Source organism: Lepidochelys kempii, chromosome 7 (genome assembly GCF_965140265.1).
Source record: "Lepidochelys kempii isolate rLepKem1 chromosome 7, rLepKem1.hap2, whole genome shotgun sequence".
Lineage (NCBI taxonomy): Eukaryota > Metazoa > Chordata > Testudines > Cheloniidae > Lepidochelys > Lepidochelys kempii.
The window spans coordinates 76,530,942-76,549,042 of record NC_133262.1 but is presented as its reverse complement, the minus strand read 5'-3'; the positions used below and the strand labels follow the sequence as shown (position 1 = coordinate 76,549,042).

Genomic DNA, 18,101 nt, shown 5'->3' with positions numbered 1-18,101 from the left:
CAGTTAGTATATCACTCATGCATGTGCACTTGGCTCCTTGTGTTGGCACTGCATGTACTCATCAGGAGTACTTGGGTCAATGTGCGGTATCTTAGTGTGCAACTCACCACCATCTGGAGCACTGTCTCTTGGGAAACTTTGGCACTGCATAGTAGGGCAGAAGTGAGTTGCATAGGGGTGACTGGGAGCAAGGGGTCAAGTTCACATCAATCAGCTTTCTCCATTCTATAATGCCGTCCCTACCCCATAATTTTCAGGCCTTTTTTAAAAATCCCACAAAACCCAGCAGCACTTCTGTCTGTCTGCCATCTCTGACAGAAGCATGGAGCCTGAGCTCCCAAGAGTGTCTCAGGGTCTAATTAAACCACTCTTCACTATTGCACTATTGTCATGAGAACTGCAAACACAGGACGAATGATCTCTGGTATTTGCAGAGCCATAGGAAGAACCTCAGCAGTGGGGGGACATGACAATTTTGTGGAGGACAGATTGCTGTGGGACATAGCAAGAACCAATTCAAGGTTGTTGGTGGCATTCACGGGGAAGCTGCAGACAGTAGAATGCTGCTTCTAGGCCTGAGAAACGATCTCTGACTGCTGAGAATGCATTGTAATGCAGGTTCAGGATGATCGGCAGTAGCTCTAGAATATTCAGATGTGAAAGGCTACGTTCCTGGATCTGGATGCTGAGCTCTTCCCAGCTCTAGTGCAGGGATACCAGAATAAGATGCACTGACAGTTGACAAGCGAGTGGCGATTGCACTGTGGAAACTTGCAACTCCCAATTGCTGCCAGTCAGTAGGAAACCATTTTGGAGTTGGAAAATCCACATGTCATACAAGTATGCAGGGCCATTAATTGTGTTGTGCTACGCAAGACTGTGACTCTCAATAATGTACGTGATATAGTGGGACTCCCGAACTGCGGTGGTGCAATAGATATCACGTGTATCCCTATTTTGGCAACAGACCACCTTGCCCCAGAGTACTTCAACAGAAAGGGCTACTTTTCTATGGTTATGCAACCCTTGTGGATCACCAGGGATGCTTCACTGACATCAGTGTGGACTGGTCAGGGAAGGTTCATTACACACACATCTTTGTGAACATAGGACTGTTCAGAAAGCTGCAAGCAGGGACATTTTTTCATGACCAGCAGATTACCGTTGGTGATGATAAAAGCCAGTAGTGATCCAGGAGGACCCAGTCTATCCCTTGCTTCCTTGGCTTATGAAGTCATACACCAGCCACCTGAACAACACCAAGGAAAGATTCAGCTACCAGCTCAGCAGGGGCAGAATGGCAGCTGAATGTATTTTGGTGGCTGAAGGGATGCTGGTGGTGTTTATGCACAAGACTGGATTTCTGCAAGAGAAAAAAACCAGTGGTTATAGGTACCTGTTGTGTCCTGCATAATATCTGTGAAACAAAGGGGGAAAAATTGCTGCCATGGTGGAGATGGAGTGTCTGTCCCCTGAGTTTGTACAGCCAGCCACAAAGGCTATTAGAGCTCAATGCGGAGCTGTACAATCAGGGGAGGCCTTGAAAGAGCACTTTAGCAGTCAGCCTCAGCAATGCACTGGGTGGACTGTGCTCTACGTGTCCTGAAATTTTGGGGGCTGTTAGGAACTGTATAGTGCTTGGTGTACATTTATTAATATAACACTGTCTGGTAATGTGCCTATTAATTATATGGTGCTTGCTGTGAATTTATAATTATTACACTATGTTTGTCACTGATCCTATGAGTTTTTTGACCTCTACAATAACAGGTAGTGGGAGCTTTCAGTAGTGCTATGCATTCTTCAGCATATGTTATGAAATAATACAGATCAATTATTTACCAAAAATAGATTTTTATTACATAACAAAACCAGTGCAAAAAAAGTGCAATTAAAAAGACATTCAATAAAAACTTCTAAAATAAATTAATGGAACAGAACTTAATAAGGGGACAGAACATTCATGTCCATTTCAGTCCATTTTGGCTACCCATACAGCAACTGTGACTCTCACAAGCTATGGTTTTCCTACTGTCCCTTGATGTGCTCCCTGTCCTTTTTCTGCTGGAACTCCTGGGCCTTTCTTCTGTCTGCTCTTTCTTTCTCCAGGCTGTCTGCAATGTTCACCCACCAAGTACTCTGTTCACGGTCCAATGCAGCACTGGTTTGCATGATCTTGATGAACATCTCCTCCTGTGTCCTCTTCTTTCTCCTCCTTATCATGGTCAGGCAATCTGTGGGTATGGAGGAATGCACTGGCAGCATCTATGGATAAACACACAGAGGTTTCATTGTATGTATAGTGACAGCAGAAAGCACAAGTTAAGTTTCAGAACTTCCTTCCCTTTCTCTCCCTAACATTTTAAACAAGACATGCTTATTGCTACTTCCGCCTTGGAGCACCTGTGCACGACATGGCTATCCAATCCCAGCCATGGTGAGTATGGCCAAGGGCAGGTGTAGGGAAGGGGGGGATATGAGGAAAGAATTGTTTGGTGGCATGCAACAGTAAAATTTTGGCCCTATTTCTATGTATATGAGTGCATGTTAATGGTAGTGAGCACCAGTGCTGTTCTTCCCAGGTGATGGTGATTTTAGCTATCTCACTCCTGAGAGTAACGAAGGCATAGAGAGCACAGCAGCTACTTGTGTTCCTAAGCCACCTGGACCCATACTCTGCTAGCCTGTTTACTGCATTGGTACCTGATGAAGTCAACAGAGACCGGTGTGGGAACGTGTCCTATCATGGAGCAATAAGGCTGTCAATACTAGAAACCTTCAGAAGAAGATTGCAGAGTACCTCCAAGAAAGTTGCAACAAGATCTCTCTCAGGAGAATTCAAGGCACATACCTGTGTCTATAAACCAAGTACTGCTCATGGGCAGCCCAGCTAACTCTGCAGGGAATGAAAAGCAAATAACAGCTCCGCCTCTCTTAGTTATATTGTTACCTCTTCTAGTATAAGTCAATACCTGTGTCCTGCTATGCTGGGGTCAGGCACCAACTTGACATTTCAACATTACAATGGGAAATGCCTGCATATGCTTACCTGAAGTTCCTTCCCCTGAATAGGGCTCACCCATAGGAAGTTACTGGACTGTGTGGAGTCTTGGGCAGATTCTGGCTGGAATCTGGATAGCTTAGCTGGACCCCACAGCTAGCATAGCTGGACCCCACAGTTGCTTGTCCCCCATCTTCCTCCTCCTTGCCATTCACAACAAGGGGTCTGTGTCTTGGGCTCATTGGAGGGATCCACGTCACGCTGTGGGATGCTGGTGGGGTCTCTGCCAAGTATGCAGATCATTTTAAAAACAGCAGGTCTGTGGCACCAAATCGACTTTTGAGCTCCCTGCCCTTCTGGCAGGCCTGCTGCAGTTCCTTTGCTTTTACGCGGCCTTGCTGCTGATCCCTGATGTGCCCCTTCGCTGCCTGTCGATGTCCATGTTTCTACAACTACTCCGTAGCTATGCTTGCACAGCCTCTTCTCCCCACAGGCCCAGATGTTCATCTAAAGCATGGCGTGGCGTCAGCATGGTCAGTTGGGCAGTTGCACACAAGAAGGAAGAGCTGCTAGATGTGCATGTCGAGCTGCTAGATGTGCATGTCGAGTTGGGCAATCGGGAAAAGGCATTTCAAAAATATGCAGGGTTTATAAAGGGAGGGGGGCTGGCTTCTGCTCCCCAGGACCACAGGGCTATAGCGGTCAGTGTCAGGCATTGTGGCACAGCTTCTGGACGACTGCTAGGGTTGGCATAGATCACGGTGTCTGCACTCACACTATGTCGAGCGCAGTAGATCGACCGTGGCTCAAAGCCATTTGGGGAGCTGGTGTTACTGTGTTGCTGGAACAGGACGCTTACATCAGCGAGAAACACATTTGAATATAGATGTATGCACAACTAGGTCAGTGAAAGGCAACTTATGTCGACTTACCTTTATAGTGTAGCTCAGGCCTCACTGAGGCCACATAGTTTACAGGCACCTAAATTACAGTTGCTTAAGTTACTCTGTATACAAATGTGTACTAATGCATTTAGCATATGGTCGGATAATAAACTCCAGACTATAATGGAGACTTGTTTTATTAATGTACACAATGTTTAGCTCGTATATGTCCTTACCCTGGCAATGCTAACATATCAAAACTGAGACTTTGGCACCAGTCCTCCTCAGTATTGTTCTGAGAGATGGCTAAAATCCTGCCTTACACCTTTTGGTTTTATTTTCTTCTAGAGATGAAAACAACAAAGAAAACTATCCCAACAATACTACAGTCTTAGAGGACAGCCAACCAGCATTACAAGACACCCAGCAGCACGTGGAACAGACAGCCCATGACTGCACACTACGGGTTGGAATGGGCAACTTAAAATTAAGAAAGCCCAAAACCATTGCAAAACTAGAAAATGGGAAGAACCATGAAGAAAGTCAGGTAATAAAATAAAGCTGATCTGTTTTTGCTAGATATTTATGGTGCAGTGTCATAGCAGGAATATGTTTTAAATGCAAAGTGATGCAAATGATAGCATTATTAATCCCTGCTCTGACTCACCTCCACAATGATTTGGGCCATGTATCTGGTACAAGTGACACTGCAGTTGAAGTAATTCTTTCACTAAGGGAATCATGCAGAATCAGTGAGAATTCCCTGACATAGTGATTGTGAATCCACAACTTCTCACTGCTGTGAATAAGGTTGTCACAGTATGGCCCATAGTGAGGATGTGCAAATTATTTCTCCTTCTGAGTTATCTTCTTGTATTTCCTGGATGTGCTGGAATAATGGCAAGATCTTTCTCTTTTGTGGCTTGTGCTAGAGATTTAAACTGGGGTCTATGTCAAACCTCTAAATGCTGTAACGTTTTATTAATTCTTAATTATTAGGAGATATTTGGTAAGGTGGCTGGAAGATGTTACATCTCATCCCTTTATCCCATTCAGTAGTATGAAAAATTAGTGAAAATAATATACTCGGGGTATGTCTACACTACAGCTGAGAGTGACTCTCCCAGAAAGGGTAGACAGACTCTCACTGGTGTATCAGGAAAAGCAGCTCATCATGAGGGCATAAAGTAAGGTGGAGAGATGATTGGTCTCTTACCCTCTTGTTAATGATTTTTCTTGCTACCCTGAGTCTGGAGGGGAAACCCCCCCAATAAACCATGACATTTTCCTGTGATACAGTGCTTGGATTGGGAAACAAAAAAGTGATGAGTTCCACTCATACCTGCTGTTCCCCAGGTCCTGTTTCCAATCAGTGAGAAGCGTGGGTACCATTCTGCCCCCACCTCTGAACTGAGCACTGATGCAGTATCTCAGCGAACAGAATTAGCACTATGAATATGATTCGTCCCCACATAAAATAAATGTTACTTCATCACAGAAAGTTAAAGTACGCTCATCACTGATTAGGTTATACTTTGGGCCCTGATCCAGCAATGAGCTCTCCAGGGGCAGACCTCTTTGACTCATTGATTTCAGTGGAGTCTGCCCACATGGAACAGTTTGCTGGATTGAGGCTTTCTGGGAAAAAGGCGCACATTTTACAAACTCCTAGTTCACTCTCATATAAGAGAATATGCATTCACTAAGCCCCATCTGCAGGCCCGGTGTGGCTGCATGAGCCTCTAGATTCGTTTTGTTGTTTTCTTGAACCAAGTGCACATCTGGCACCCAGGCTGTTGTTTAAAGTGCTTATGAAAAGTAAGGGCTCTGCTTGTAGAAATGTTCAGGGGCAGGTTTTCAAGTCAAGAGCTCCAATATACTATAACCTTCAAACTCTAAAGCGCTTTGTCTGTTTTACTAACTGATTGTATCTAATCTGCTTCTTTCCATTCTGACTCTCTGCTTTACTTGAAATTGAAAACAAAGTGTTGTTGTTTTTCTAGTAGCTGCTGATTATATGGCAAGTTGTCATTATCTTGAAAAAGGGGAAGAGACTGATGCTTTGAAACAGTGTGCTACTGTGCACGCCTGGGCTCCTTCTAAACATATTGCCACCACCAAGCCTCTCAGCAAGCTCACAACTGTACACATAAGGCAGCCAATATGCATCTGGCTGGCTCTGCTGCCTAATTTTGTTCATTTGAAAATGAGAATGCTCTCCACAAAATGATTGTCATTCTAGCTCAAGTGATTCCCTATTTTTATTGACACAGAATGTTCCTTTAATGACATCCTCTCCCCAATTTCACTCCTACAATGCGTAAAGAAGCATTTATTCAAATCATGACAATATCTAATTACAGATTTTGCTTTGACATACCAGAGATTTGATGATTATTCACATCTCTGTGTTAGTAGCTACTAAGCTCTGAGCAGTTACAACACCTTGAGCTGCTCCTGACAGAATTTAGCTCTTTAATAACAGAACAAGTATTGAGCTATTGAGAGTTAGGGACAGAATTGGTGCACTTGTTTGATACACAGCAATCTGTGTGCATAGGGCCAGAGTCTATAAGTTTCCATCAGTGGAAACCCAGATGCATGGCTATGGTAGTGGAAAGGCTGTGTAGAGGGAGCGGTATCTCTGTATACATAAAAGAATAGGGCAGAAATTACAGGTGAACTGGTGCTGGGACATGTTGCAATGGCAGAGGTAAATCCTAGAAAAGTAACAGGATGTCAGACTAAAGATCAAAATAAAAATAGCACATGGCCAAAAATAAATCTATAAATGTTTATATGCCAATGCACGAAACTTACAAGGATGGGAGTAGGTGGGAAAGCAAACTAGAATACCTGGCAATGGAGCTTGATACGTGATCACATTTCGAAAGACCTCAGCACTCAGTTCCCGTTCTTGCCAGTGGGAGCTGTTTAGCATTGCGCACTACTGAAAATCTGGCCATTCATTAAGATGTCCAAAAGTGAGCCTGAGTTCTTTTGAACATATAGCCCATAATGGGCATTGTGAAACTTGAACAAATTTCAGAGATCAGTGGGATACTGGGATATGTGGCTATGAACTGAACAGGAAGGACAGATGTGGGAGAGAAGCATGAAACCTAAAAGATTCTATAGAGCTAGGGCTGGTCAATTTTCATGACATTTTTTCTAGGAAAAAAATGGAAACAAAGCATTTCAGAGTGGAGCCCTCTGATTTTTATTTTGAAAGGACTGTTTTAAAAATTATTATTTTATATTGGTTTGTAGTTTGTATATATTAATTTTTATTTTATATTATATGTTAATTTAAAAACCATTATTAAGCCCTTGTTTTAAAATAATATAAAATTATATAATACAATAAAGCATGCAAATAAAACAAAAATGTAAAAAAGCCAAACATTTTTATTAACCCAAAAGAAAATTTTTCAGAAATTTCATTTTGTGGCAAATATTCAAACTTTGATTTTTTCATTCTGATAATTTTGAAATGCCAGAATTTCCTGTGGATAGAAATTTTGACCAGCGCTATATAGAATCTAATGTGATAACATGTCTGAGTGAAGAGGACTATGTAGTTGAATCTGTACAGACACAAATACCATGTGATAGACACAAATATACTAGTAGGGAGTATTGTAGCCTGCTATAAAGATGATTTAGAGACAACTTTGCACATAACGCAGAACTAGACCAAAGAATTTAATAGAGAATAATAGCCTTTCCATGGGCATTTTGAGCTGTACTGTAGATTTCAATAGCTGGTATATAATTCTCGATTAAATCCTAGTTGACAGTTCACAACAGTTATACAGAAATTATCATCTTCTGTTTAAAATCTATACATGTTTTTCTGTAAGGGTATGAAGACCTCGCATAAACCCCACCTACCAGAAAGGCTAAGGGGCGGGCAGAGTGGCATCACAACCTATCCTCCCTTAATGCGAATCCATTCTAGGGAATATGGGCAGGGGCATCAAGCACAGGGAGGTGAATTTACATCTCCATCAAACAGTTTGAGTGCATCAGGGAGAAGGCTCAGGGGAGACTTGATCAGACTATAAGAACCTACACAGGGAGCAGAAATTTGACAATACAGGGCTCTTCAATCTCTCAGACAAAGGTATAACAAGAACCAAAGGCTGGGAGTTGAACCTAGACAAATTCAGACTGGAAATAAAGTGCATTAATGGAGAGGGTAATTAACTATTGGAGAAACCTACCCAGGGTTGTGGTGGATTCTTTATGTCTGGAAATTTTTAAATCAAGATTGAAAATTTTTCTAAAAGATATGCTCTAGCTCAAGCACAGCTGTTGGATTTGAAACAGGAATTAATACAGGGAAGTCCTATGGCCAGATTTCAGCAGGAGGTCAGAGTAGATCATCACAATGGTTCTTTCTGGCCTTAAAATCTGTGGATCTATAAATGGTTCCTATGGTCTATATCTGTTTTGTTTCCCGGAGCCACTTTAGTGATTCTGAAGTATTAATCTACTATAAATCAAATGTTATGGGCCATTGGAATACCAAAATCAAGTATGTACAGTATATAGTCTGGAGAGACAATATAAGAAGTGAGGTTTTGGAATTCAAAGTCTGCTTTTCTTGATTAATCCCCTTCCTCTGTAGCTCATCTTTGATTCACATTAACATGAATTTGGATTATGAAATGATTCACCTTTAAATTCTTTACTGATTCTGAGCTCACCAGCTAATAAGTAGAGCAAATAAGTCCTATTTCTCAGTCTAATCACCAGGGTAAAGGACTAAGAAAAGTAAATGGTAACTTGACACAAATCCCAAGAAACAGAAATGCAGATGCTACATGAAATTCAGTACTTTGGTATAAATTAAATGGAAAAATACATTAATACAAAAGCACCCCTATTAATTCAACATTAAAGTTATGGTTTTAAACACACAAGAGTCAGAGAACTGAGTAATGCAGCTGTGTCAATATACACCGGCTGTGGGTGGCTTAGGCATGAAATTCTCACCAAGGTTTTAACTCTGCATCCATGCATAGATATATTTTTAATAGCATCTTTCATGACTCGATCATAGCTATTGATCAGTGAGGTAAAAAGAAAACTGGGTGCTCTGAGAAGGAGAGAGCATGTGGTTTCTGTCTCCGGCCAACCTTTTCTATGGGCAGGGCACCCTGCCTGTGGCCTTCTAGGACTTGTATGAAGTAAAAATGTTGCTGGAAGGAGTCCAGGGTGATCCTTGCATTGTTGTGCACCCCCAACATTTTCACTGTTTGATTTCCATATAAACCAGTTGCAGCGATTTGTAACTTTTTAAAGGCAATACTATAATGATACCTATTGGTACACTACCTATTTCTTATCCTGTTTGGAGTGGCTTGCATCCCAGGGGAGCTGCCAGCTTGGACCAGTCCCACGTTCAGGACTCAGAGCGAACAATTGCAATTGTGCCAGGTTTCTGAGTGGGAGAGCCAAAGAAGGAAGGCCTCAGCAGTCTCCCGCTTTGTGTACGGTACCTGTGCATGGGCTAGGAGTTCTTTGCTCTTTGGGCTAGGAGTTCTTTGGTGTTCTCACCTTTTAAAGAGCAAACAGTACTTTAACAGGGTACCATGTAGGCATGATTTTGCTAGTGTTAAAATTCACCACAAGAATGCAATTAAATAAGTGAATGTGGTATTCACTACTGATTCCTTAAATGAGCTGATGAGGATGAGGCAAATGAGTTGAAAGGTTCAGAAAACACCAAGATGCACTATTTTATGCATCCATTAACGTTTTAAGGACCTCCTCCAGTGCCTGGCTGTTTTTATCTTACCACCTGTGACATTGGTCTGGGTGATCCCCAAAATAAGAGGCCTTCTGTCACGGTCTGCTCTGTAACCTTGGGTGTGTTAATGCTGTGCTGCTATGGATCAGATCCCTGACATCAGCAGCAAAAAAGACTCACTCTGACATATACTCTCCTCATAATTTGCACACCAGAGACCTGCTTGGGGTAAAAAAAACACAAACCCTAAAAGCTTATTTGAGAGAAAAAAATCATAGATGAAATAGCAGGGGAAGCAAACATACAAGTTGCACAGAAAATAAACATAAAGACACAACCTCAGGCTTTACACCTCTATATTAGGTAAAATCTCTTCTCTAATACAAGTTACTTATTGCCTTTGAACAGTTTCCCAGTGTACCCCCTAATGTATAGAGGGGATACAGCATTTTACAGGCTCCTGCCTGACTGCCGACCACCCCACTGTGAGAAGGAGCTGAATGTTACAGCACAAATTATGAGCACCATTTATATATTCACTAATATTTTAAATTCATAACCACAGTCTGTAAACATATCTCATAATGATTGTTAAGTTCAGAACATTACCTGCTTTCATAAAAGGCCTTAGTTGACATATATTTATAGCACAATGACATTGTGTACGATCAGTTGATTCAACTGCTTTTTGGGGGAGGGGGGTTTCAACCTGCCTGTTCTCCCCATGGGGTGTCTGGACCCTGACTGACACTTAGCCATGACACCTTGTGCTTTGATACTATCAGATTTCATAAGTCAAAGAAAGTGGGTCCAGTTCAAGATTTGGATGGGAGATCTGTGTTAAATTGTACATATGGTTCAGCAGAAGACATTCTTCCCTCCAGGTCTGTACAAAACAGCCTCAGCATAATAGCAGGAAGGGACACTGCACTATCAGAGATGCTCTCTTTCAGGTGAAATGTAAAATCGAGGTCCTGAACACATGTGGTTTATAAGGAGCCAATTGCATCTTTCTAAGAATAGTGTACATCATCTTAGGATTATGGTGTAACCCTAACAGAAACAAACTTGATTTTTAGGCAATTTTGTACCAGAATTGTGCTTTTGTAGTGCAACAAAATCCAACCTTTGTGTGTCAAGGGCATCCAATAGTATTATATTTCATTGTAATGTATTTGTTTCTCCTTATCTTTGGGTTAAGATTTATGAATGTTGCGTGTGGTAAATGGCATGTGAAAAAGAGAAATCTCTGGTCACTGCCGAGAAGACACAGTGCTGTGTAATCACTACTGTGGTATTTGCTGTACACTTGACACACTATTCAGGCAACAAGAAAATTCAGGCAACAAGAAAACACTATTCAGGCAACATTCTTCTTAAAAAATCTGAAGATAAATCAGTTTGGGATATTCCTTTTTCCTTCCATGAGCTAAAACTTCTGGAAGAGACACACAAAACATCCTGATATGCTGGGTCCCCGTTCTGCCAGTGCTTTTTAATTACTGGGTAAAAATGAAATAAATTCTAAAAAATAAATGTGTACATGTTTAAGTGAATTAAGTTGGGTTTCTGTTGCCTTTCAATTCATTGCCCCAGTCACAACAAACTGAAACTGATGGTGGTGGTACCAGGAAGTCCGAGAGAAGATTGCATGGCTGAGGGTTGCTTATGAGAGAGAGGGAAGCCTTTTACAATTATACAAGGGGACAGATTTTGCTCTTCTTTACAAAGGATCTTCCCCATGTGCTGAACTCTTATGGTCCAACTCAGCCTTGGAAGGTTGAACTAGCTAATCTAGTGGTGGAGCATAGACAGTGGAGGACAGAGGGTTTTGTGACTTCACTGGAACTTAGGAGATGTCTGTGTAAGTGCAAATTCTGCTACAGACTTACTGCATGACCTTGGGCAAGTCACTAACTCTCACCAGGCCTCAGTTCCCCTTACGTAAAATGGTGCTGATAATACTTCCTTTCTTCCACACTTTCTCTTGTCTATGTAGATGGTAATCTCTTCGGGGCAGGGACTGTTTCTCACTACGTGTATGTACAGCATCTAGCACAATACAGTCCTTGTCTCATCTGGGGCCTCTCACTGCTGTTGTAACACAAATAATAGTAAAATGCCTATTCTGCCCAAGGACTACAAAACATTCCAAGGTTTGGGGGTAAATAGAGTCAGCTGAACTGGTTCAGCCTGCTTTTACCTTGAGCTTTAATTAAAACAGTTGTGTTGACCTATTCTGTCTCCAAGAGTATATCATCATTTTATATAACCCAGGGAAAATCTTGTTTAGCTAATAATGGAAAAACTGGAACAGCTGCAAAAAGTGCCAGTCACTGTAATGTGGATCTCTGTTACCATTTTTGGATAAAATATTAGTCATTCAATGCTAAACTAAATTAAATAAATACAGGGGGATCTATGTCATAAAGCTCTGAAGGACATTTTTTTAAAAAAAGGAAACTAACAAACAAGGTTTCTTAGTAACCCCATGAAAGTCAAGTAGCATATTATCTTGCCCAGAACAAATGGTAGTTGGCATGCACCAAAGCCGTCTTATACATGAATCAAAAATATTGTTATAGTGTCCTAGGCTGCTGCGGTAAACATAGTGACAGTAGATCTTGCAGGTTCTGAACGATCACTTCTTGGACTTGAGGTTCTATCCTGAAGTAGAAACCACAAGTATAATCTCTTCTTATTAGCAACTTGAGGCCTGATTCCTGTCCCACTTACTCCACTCTGAATCAGGAATAACTCAATTGAACTCATCCCTCAACATAAAAAACTTCAAAGGGACATCCACTGAGAGTATCTCCTAAGCAGAGACATTTTAGAAATTGCCTTAAATTCTGTAGTTTTTGAATAGGCAGCAGTGTGAACAGAAATGTGTTCATGTAAAGATGGGTTCCCAATATAGTGCACATTTAAACAAACCTCATGGGTAATGTGTCAGACACAGGACAGACAGAGAAGCAAATGAAAACAGGCATTTTTGCTGTTGAAGCAGTAGGGGTCTCTGAGGTATATGAACCCTACATGGCAACCACCAAAAATAGGTTGATGACAGTGCTACATTTGTAATGAAAGAGTTGCTGGGACTCCAGCAGTTTTTTTTTTTGTTTTTTTTTTACTTTTATAACTGATGAGGCAAGCCTAGAGGTGCCAAGACACCTGGCTCAGCCCTGGAACAAATTAAGCACTGGTTGATGGACAGAGTGTCTACCTCCACTCCTGTGACTAATTGCCTGAGTAGCAACAGCTGGAGTGAAAGCCTTCCACCTAGGCAGAAGGAATCAGCCGACAGAGTGGGTGAGGAGTACCCTGAGAAACTTCTCAGCAAGGGTTGGCAATGAACCACCTAAGGTACGGACCCAGCAACTCCCGCAGAGGGTAGGGTGAGATTGCTGGGAATAGCAGCTAGGTGTATTTCTTTCCCTCCACCCTACAAAGTAGGGGAAAGGGTTGGACTTAGAGGTCTATGTAGTCAGGCCCTTAGCTTAGGACAGGGAGCTAAAGAATAGCCAACATTGGCCAGAAAACTAGGAGAACAAGATCTTAAAGGGCCAGAGTACCTTTTCGTTGCTCCTGGACAGAGAGGAGGGGGCTTCATTCTGCAAACTCTTCCATGAGTAGTCTCACTGAAGTCATTCGGTGGATTTCTAGGGTTGGGCCCTAAAACAGCAGCAAAATAAAATACTCTAGCAGTGGAAACAAACATGTTACTGTGCAAAGTACATTTATTTTCAGATTTCTAAATTGCTAGCATAATAATGGAGAAGAAAAATAATAATGGAGAAGAAAAAATTTATTTGCCCTTTTAAATTTTCAGAACACTGTATCAACTTACTAATCTTTATAACACCCCTGTGTGATAGGGAGGTATTATTACTCCATTTTGCACATAACAAAACTGAGGCAGAGACTGTTTGAGTGACTAATTCAAGTCCACAGGGCTAGGTTTCGAGACCCTGAGCTAAAATTCAAGCCTTCCTAATTCCCAGTCCTGGATTCCATTCACGAAACCAACCTGGCTTCCCCACCCCCCACCCCCGACACACAGCATCCCCATGGCAAGGTGACTGAATCAACAGATTCCGTCCCACGCACCTTCCCTCACTCTAAAGTAAGATTTTTTTAGTAAATAAAGTAAATTAGTAAACTGAAAAAATCAGTTGCAAATTTGAAAGCTGATCCTACAAACCCTTACTCATATGAACCAAGATTACTTTTGTGAGTCAGGGTTTTCAAGATGGGGCCCATACTAGAAATCTTTCTCGTTATTTGATTGAATGATCTGGAATCAAATATAAATATTTATAGATAAACATATTGAGCAGTAAGTGTAGGACACACATTGATGTCTGCTGTCTAAATAATGAATGAATAGAAACAGAAGATTTGTCCCATTGGTTCTTTTTGTACACAATCTGCTTTCAGAAAACATTGTACAATGAAGAATGACAGTGGTTTGGGACCTTTTATAGTTATTGCTATCCATTTGTTATTACCATAGTCAGGGGAATAACTCTTTAAAAAATCAGTATAGAGCATTCTCTCCCCCTGCCTCCCGCCCCATGAGCTTTGTTTCCTTCAGCTGTTTTTTGTTTTTTGGTTTTTTTTTTAAAGCAAAATGTTCACATCAGCCAGGCCTGTGCTGACAGGGTGCTCTGTTGGTTTCTGCAGGAGAAGGAGAATGTATTGCCAGGATTCTCAGAATGTCAGGGGAAAACAGGAATGTCTGCTAATGACTACACCCAGAACGTGGCTTTCAGATGCCAGGAAACAGTCGTAAACCTTCAACCAAGGTAGGCTTTAACTGCAAGAAATGCCAATGTGTATGCTGCCTGCTGTATAAAATATTCAAGTTCCTGACTTTCATTGGCAGTTGTATTCTTTATTTAGAGTCCTAGAGCTGTTCACAGATAGTAAAGCGGATGGAGATAACATACTTCTTTAACTTTAAATTTCCAAGCAAGATGAACATCTGTTCCCTCATCTTAATTCAGAACTTTCAATTCCCTTGGGCCAGTTTCAGAAACATCCTGTCACTTTCCCCTCCTCCCTTGCCTCACTGATTCTCAGATCTGTGTTTCTACTGAGAAGTCAGGGAATGGCAAGCGCAGGCATAGTTTTGATACTGTGATTCACTTAGGGATAAATCAGGCCCTGAATGCAGTGGAATCAGTCTAGTTCCATCAGGGAGGGTCCCATGCAGTGCAGCCCCACCCCCTGTTCACCTCAGAGCTCAATGGGGATTCCTTGGGCCCTATACAAGAGGTGTTTGCAGTGCAGGGGACTACACAGATTCATGACCTAACTCACCCCCATTTAATGGGGCACAGCAATTTGGGAGCTACTGTAGCCAAAGATCCATAGCAGCTATGAAGCAGCCTAGAGGAAGGACTCCTTTCTGTTTCAGCCTACATAGCCTCCCCAGTGTCCAATGTGTTCACGTAGATTATGTCACAAGGAGAAGATTTGGCCCTTATTGACAGGATTGGATTCAGTGTTGAAGATTACACTGTGCTGAGCCTGCAGTTCTTAAGTCACCACTTTAAAAATCAGTCTGAAACACCAGATCTCTTACAGGATGGCTCAACACCACTAAGCTGGATATAATGGTTCTCTTGGGTGAACGTAGGAGGGACTGTCTTGTATATTTTCTTTTTTCACTGTCTCAAGTGGCACCCCGCGTTTAGTACTTTTAGTGCCTGAATCAGGAGAGGGTACCAACCCCAGTCACTCTGAAGTCCCTAGTGCCAACTGTTCATAAAAACACGCTGAGTAGTGTCCCTACTGCATCTTGCTGGAGAATATTATCCAATCTATGCAAGGGGCCAAGTGGCAAGAGGAGTCAGGAAAAGAATCACTTTTTAGAGGGCCTGTAGAAGCAGCTTTCTTCCCCAGAGTGCTGGATGGGTCAGGGGACAGCTCATGGAAATATATAGTGCTTTTCCCTTCTCAGGCACTGGTTCAAATTGGGACTAGGTTAGTAGTGACAATTCTAGTCTAATGGCAGTTTGGTGCTTTATGTGAAATAAGCTGATCGCCTTCAGTTATGTTTTTTAGTAAGCAACCATCCCAAATGACACTAATTCACACTCTTGGGCGCAGTCTTAATAGAGTAGCCGAGGATTTAATTGGCTTTCAAAGTGAACTGCTTTCAGCCTCTACTGCTGGTATCCCCAGTATAAGTTGATGCACAGTAATGTGGGCTAGATCCATTCAGGCTTCTGCAGGTCTAATACCTGAGGGAGGGCACTAATAAATTATCCAAGGGACAGTGGTGCAAAAATGCTGCAACTGGCTTATGGCAGGGTGGACGTAGAGGGCTAGCGCGGTGAGTGCTGCTGGTCAGTGGGAGTATGTGATCGTGACAGAAATCAGGGAGGGTGCTGATGTCAGCGGTACACCCTGGCATAGGCCTGGATCTTAAAGCTATTTAAGTGGCTAACTGCCATTGATTTCAATGGGTGTTAGATAGCTAAATACATTTGAAGATCTGGGCCACAGTTCCCCTGGCAGGAAGCTGCTGGTTGCCTTCACTGTGCTAGAAGGAGGAACTCAAGGAGGTTAGTCGCTAGAAGGAGGAACTCACTGAGGTGAGTTCTTGGGACTTACCTATCAGAGAAAGGTGTAATTCATAGCTCCCTGTACTACATTAAGTGAATCTGTCCCCTGGTATCTAACTTGTATAAGTTTTGCGAGCTCATGTTCAATCTCCCAATTTGAACCAGTGTCTTAAGAGTTGAAAACTACTATGCATTTTCATTAGGTGTGCCCTGACCCATGTCCTAGGTAGCTAAACGACGCTTAGGAAATTTTCTCTGACACAGAAGCTTAAATGAACATACCATAAGGCAGCAAGGCTAAGAAAATGACTTGTTATGGTCATTCCTCTTGTTAAAGTTTACTTAAAATACTGAGCACAATGGCATCCCTCATTTCAGAATTCAGATACTTATAGCACAGCATTTCTAAAACTCGGGTGCGTAGACCCCTGGGCTGTGGCTTCTAGGTGGGGGGGCAGAGGGGTCTCTGCACACTGCCCCTGCCCACAGGCACCCCCCACCCCCGCCACAACTCCCATTGGCCACAGTTCCTGGCCAATGGGAGCTGCAGAATCGACGCTCAGGGCGGGGGCAGCACGCCCCCCTGCACCTCCCCCCCACCTAGGAGCCACAGCCAGAGGAATGTGCCGGTTGCTTTCGGGAGCATCCTGAGGTAAGCTCCTCACCCTCTCCCACAACCCAACCCCCCTGCCCCTGCCCCAGCCCAGAGCCTGCACCCAGACTCCCTCCCAGAGCCCATATCCCCTCCTGAACTCAAACCCCTTCCCCAGCCTGGTGAAAGTGAGTGAGGGTGGAGGAGAGGGAGCGACAGAGGGGGGGCAATGGAGTGAGCAGGGGTAGGGCCTCGGAGAAGGGGCAGGGTTGGGGCACCAGGGAAGGAGTGCGGAAGGGGCCAGGCAAGGGCTGGTGCGGGCGGTTGGTGGTCCCTGAAAAATTTTTAATCAAAATGTGGGTCCTTGGGTTGCTAAAGTTTAACAACCGCTTAATATAGCCAATATTTATAGCTGAAGGCAATTACTCAATCAGTTCTGGATGGGATGAAGGAGGGGTCTTGTGATTAAGGCACAGGACAGGGGGTGAGGAGGTGCTGGCTAACTATGTCCCAGACTTTCTGTGTGTCCTTGAGCAAATCATTTACTTCCTTTGTGTCTCATCTTTTCTATCTGTAAAATGGGGATATTAATACTTACTTTCCTAACTTGCAGTGGTGTTATGAGGGTAGCCTCTTTAATGTTTGTGGGCAGGCTGAGGTCCTTGGTCTGAAGGTGCTGTAGAAATTCTTATTTACTTTGTTCTTCTAAGAAGATTCCCTTTATGGATGTGATATCATAGCTGTTCTTTAAAAAAAGAAGTTAAAGTGAGAAATGGTAATTGCGGGCAGAGCTGATAGCACTGCCTCTAGTTGTTTGCATAACACTTTCCACTACAGTAAAACCCCTATTTTATTAATTAACTGGGAATTGAGGTGTTCATAAAATTAAACATCTCAAAATTACAGTATGTACCACGTGTAAGTTAATTTAATATAATGATAATGTGTATATTTCTTACCATTCAATGCATACAGTGTGCCTATTACAATCTTGCTAATGGATTGCACTACATCAAACAGTACTATACATACATACCGTGCTGTTAGTGTCCCTGTAGTCATTGGTGAAATAAATTACTGAAGGTCAGTACACGCACACTCTGAGTGTGTGGCACCTCTGCTCACTGCTTAAGCACATACACATGTACCTTGTAGATCAAGAGATAAAAATGGTTTATCTAACGAGTCGTTCATATAATGAGAGTTCTACTATTTAAGATCCTGTTTTCAATTGTTTATAACTTTGAAAAACTTGAAGCATCTGGGCTGAAATATTCCATCGTGGATGGTT

General features: G+C 42.5%; 1 protein-coding gene and 1 long non-coding RNA gene across 8 annotated transcripts in view; one reads left to right on the top strand and one right to left on the bottom strand.

The window, feature by feature from the left end:
* The window catches only part of FAM13C (family with sequence similarity 13 member C), a 200,954-nt gene that overhangs the window by 111,462 nt on the left and 71,391 nt on the right, over positions 1-18,101 (top strand). For all 7 annotated transcript variants that reach the window (XM_073353371.1, XM_073353370.1, XM_073353373.1 and 4 more), the window contains 2 exons: positions 4,234-4,432; positions 14,330-14,451. In XM_073353371.1, coding sequence (XP_073209472.1) covers positions 4,234-4,432; positions 14,330-14,451 — 321 coding nt within the window. The remainder of the gene's footprint in view (positions 1-4,233; positions 4,433-14,329; positions 14,452-18,101) is intronic.
* Positions 1,877-17,639, bottom strand: LOC140914766 (uncharacterized). The gene is made up of 3 exons (XR_012159975.1): positions 17,409-17,639; positions 13,219-13,318; positions 1,877-2,265 (listed from the first exon to the last, which is right to left on the bottom strand). It is a non-coding gene; the product is annotated as an uncharacterized lncRNA (long non-coding RNA).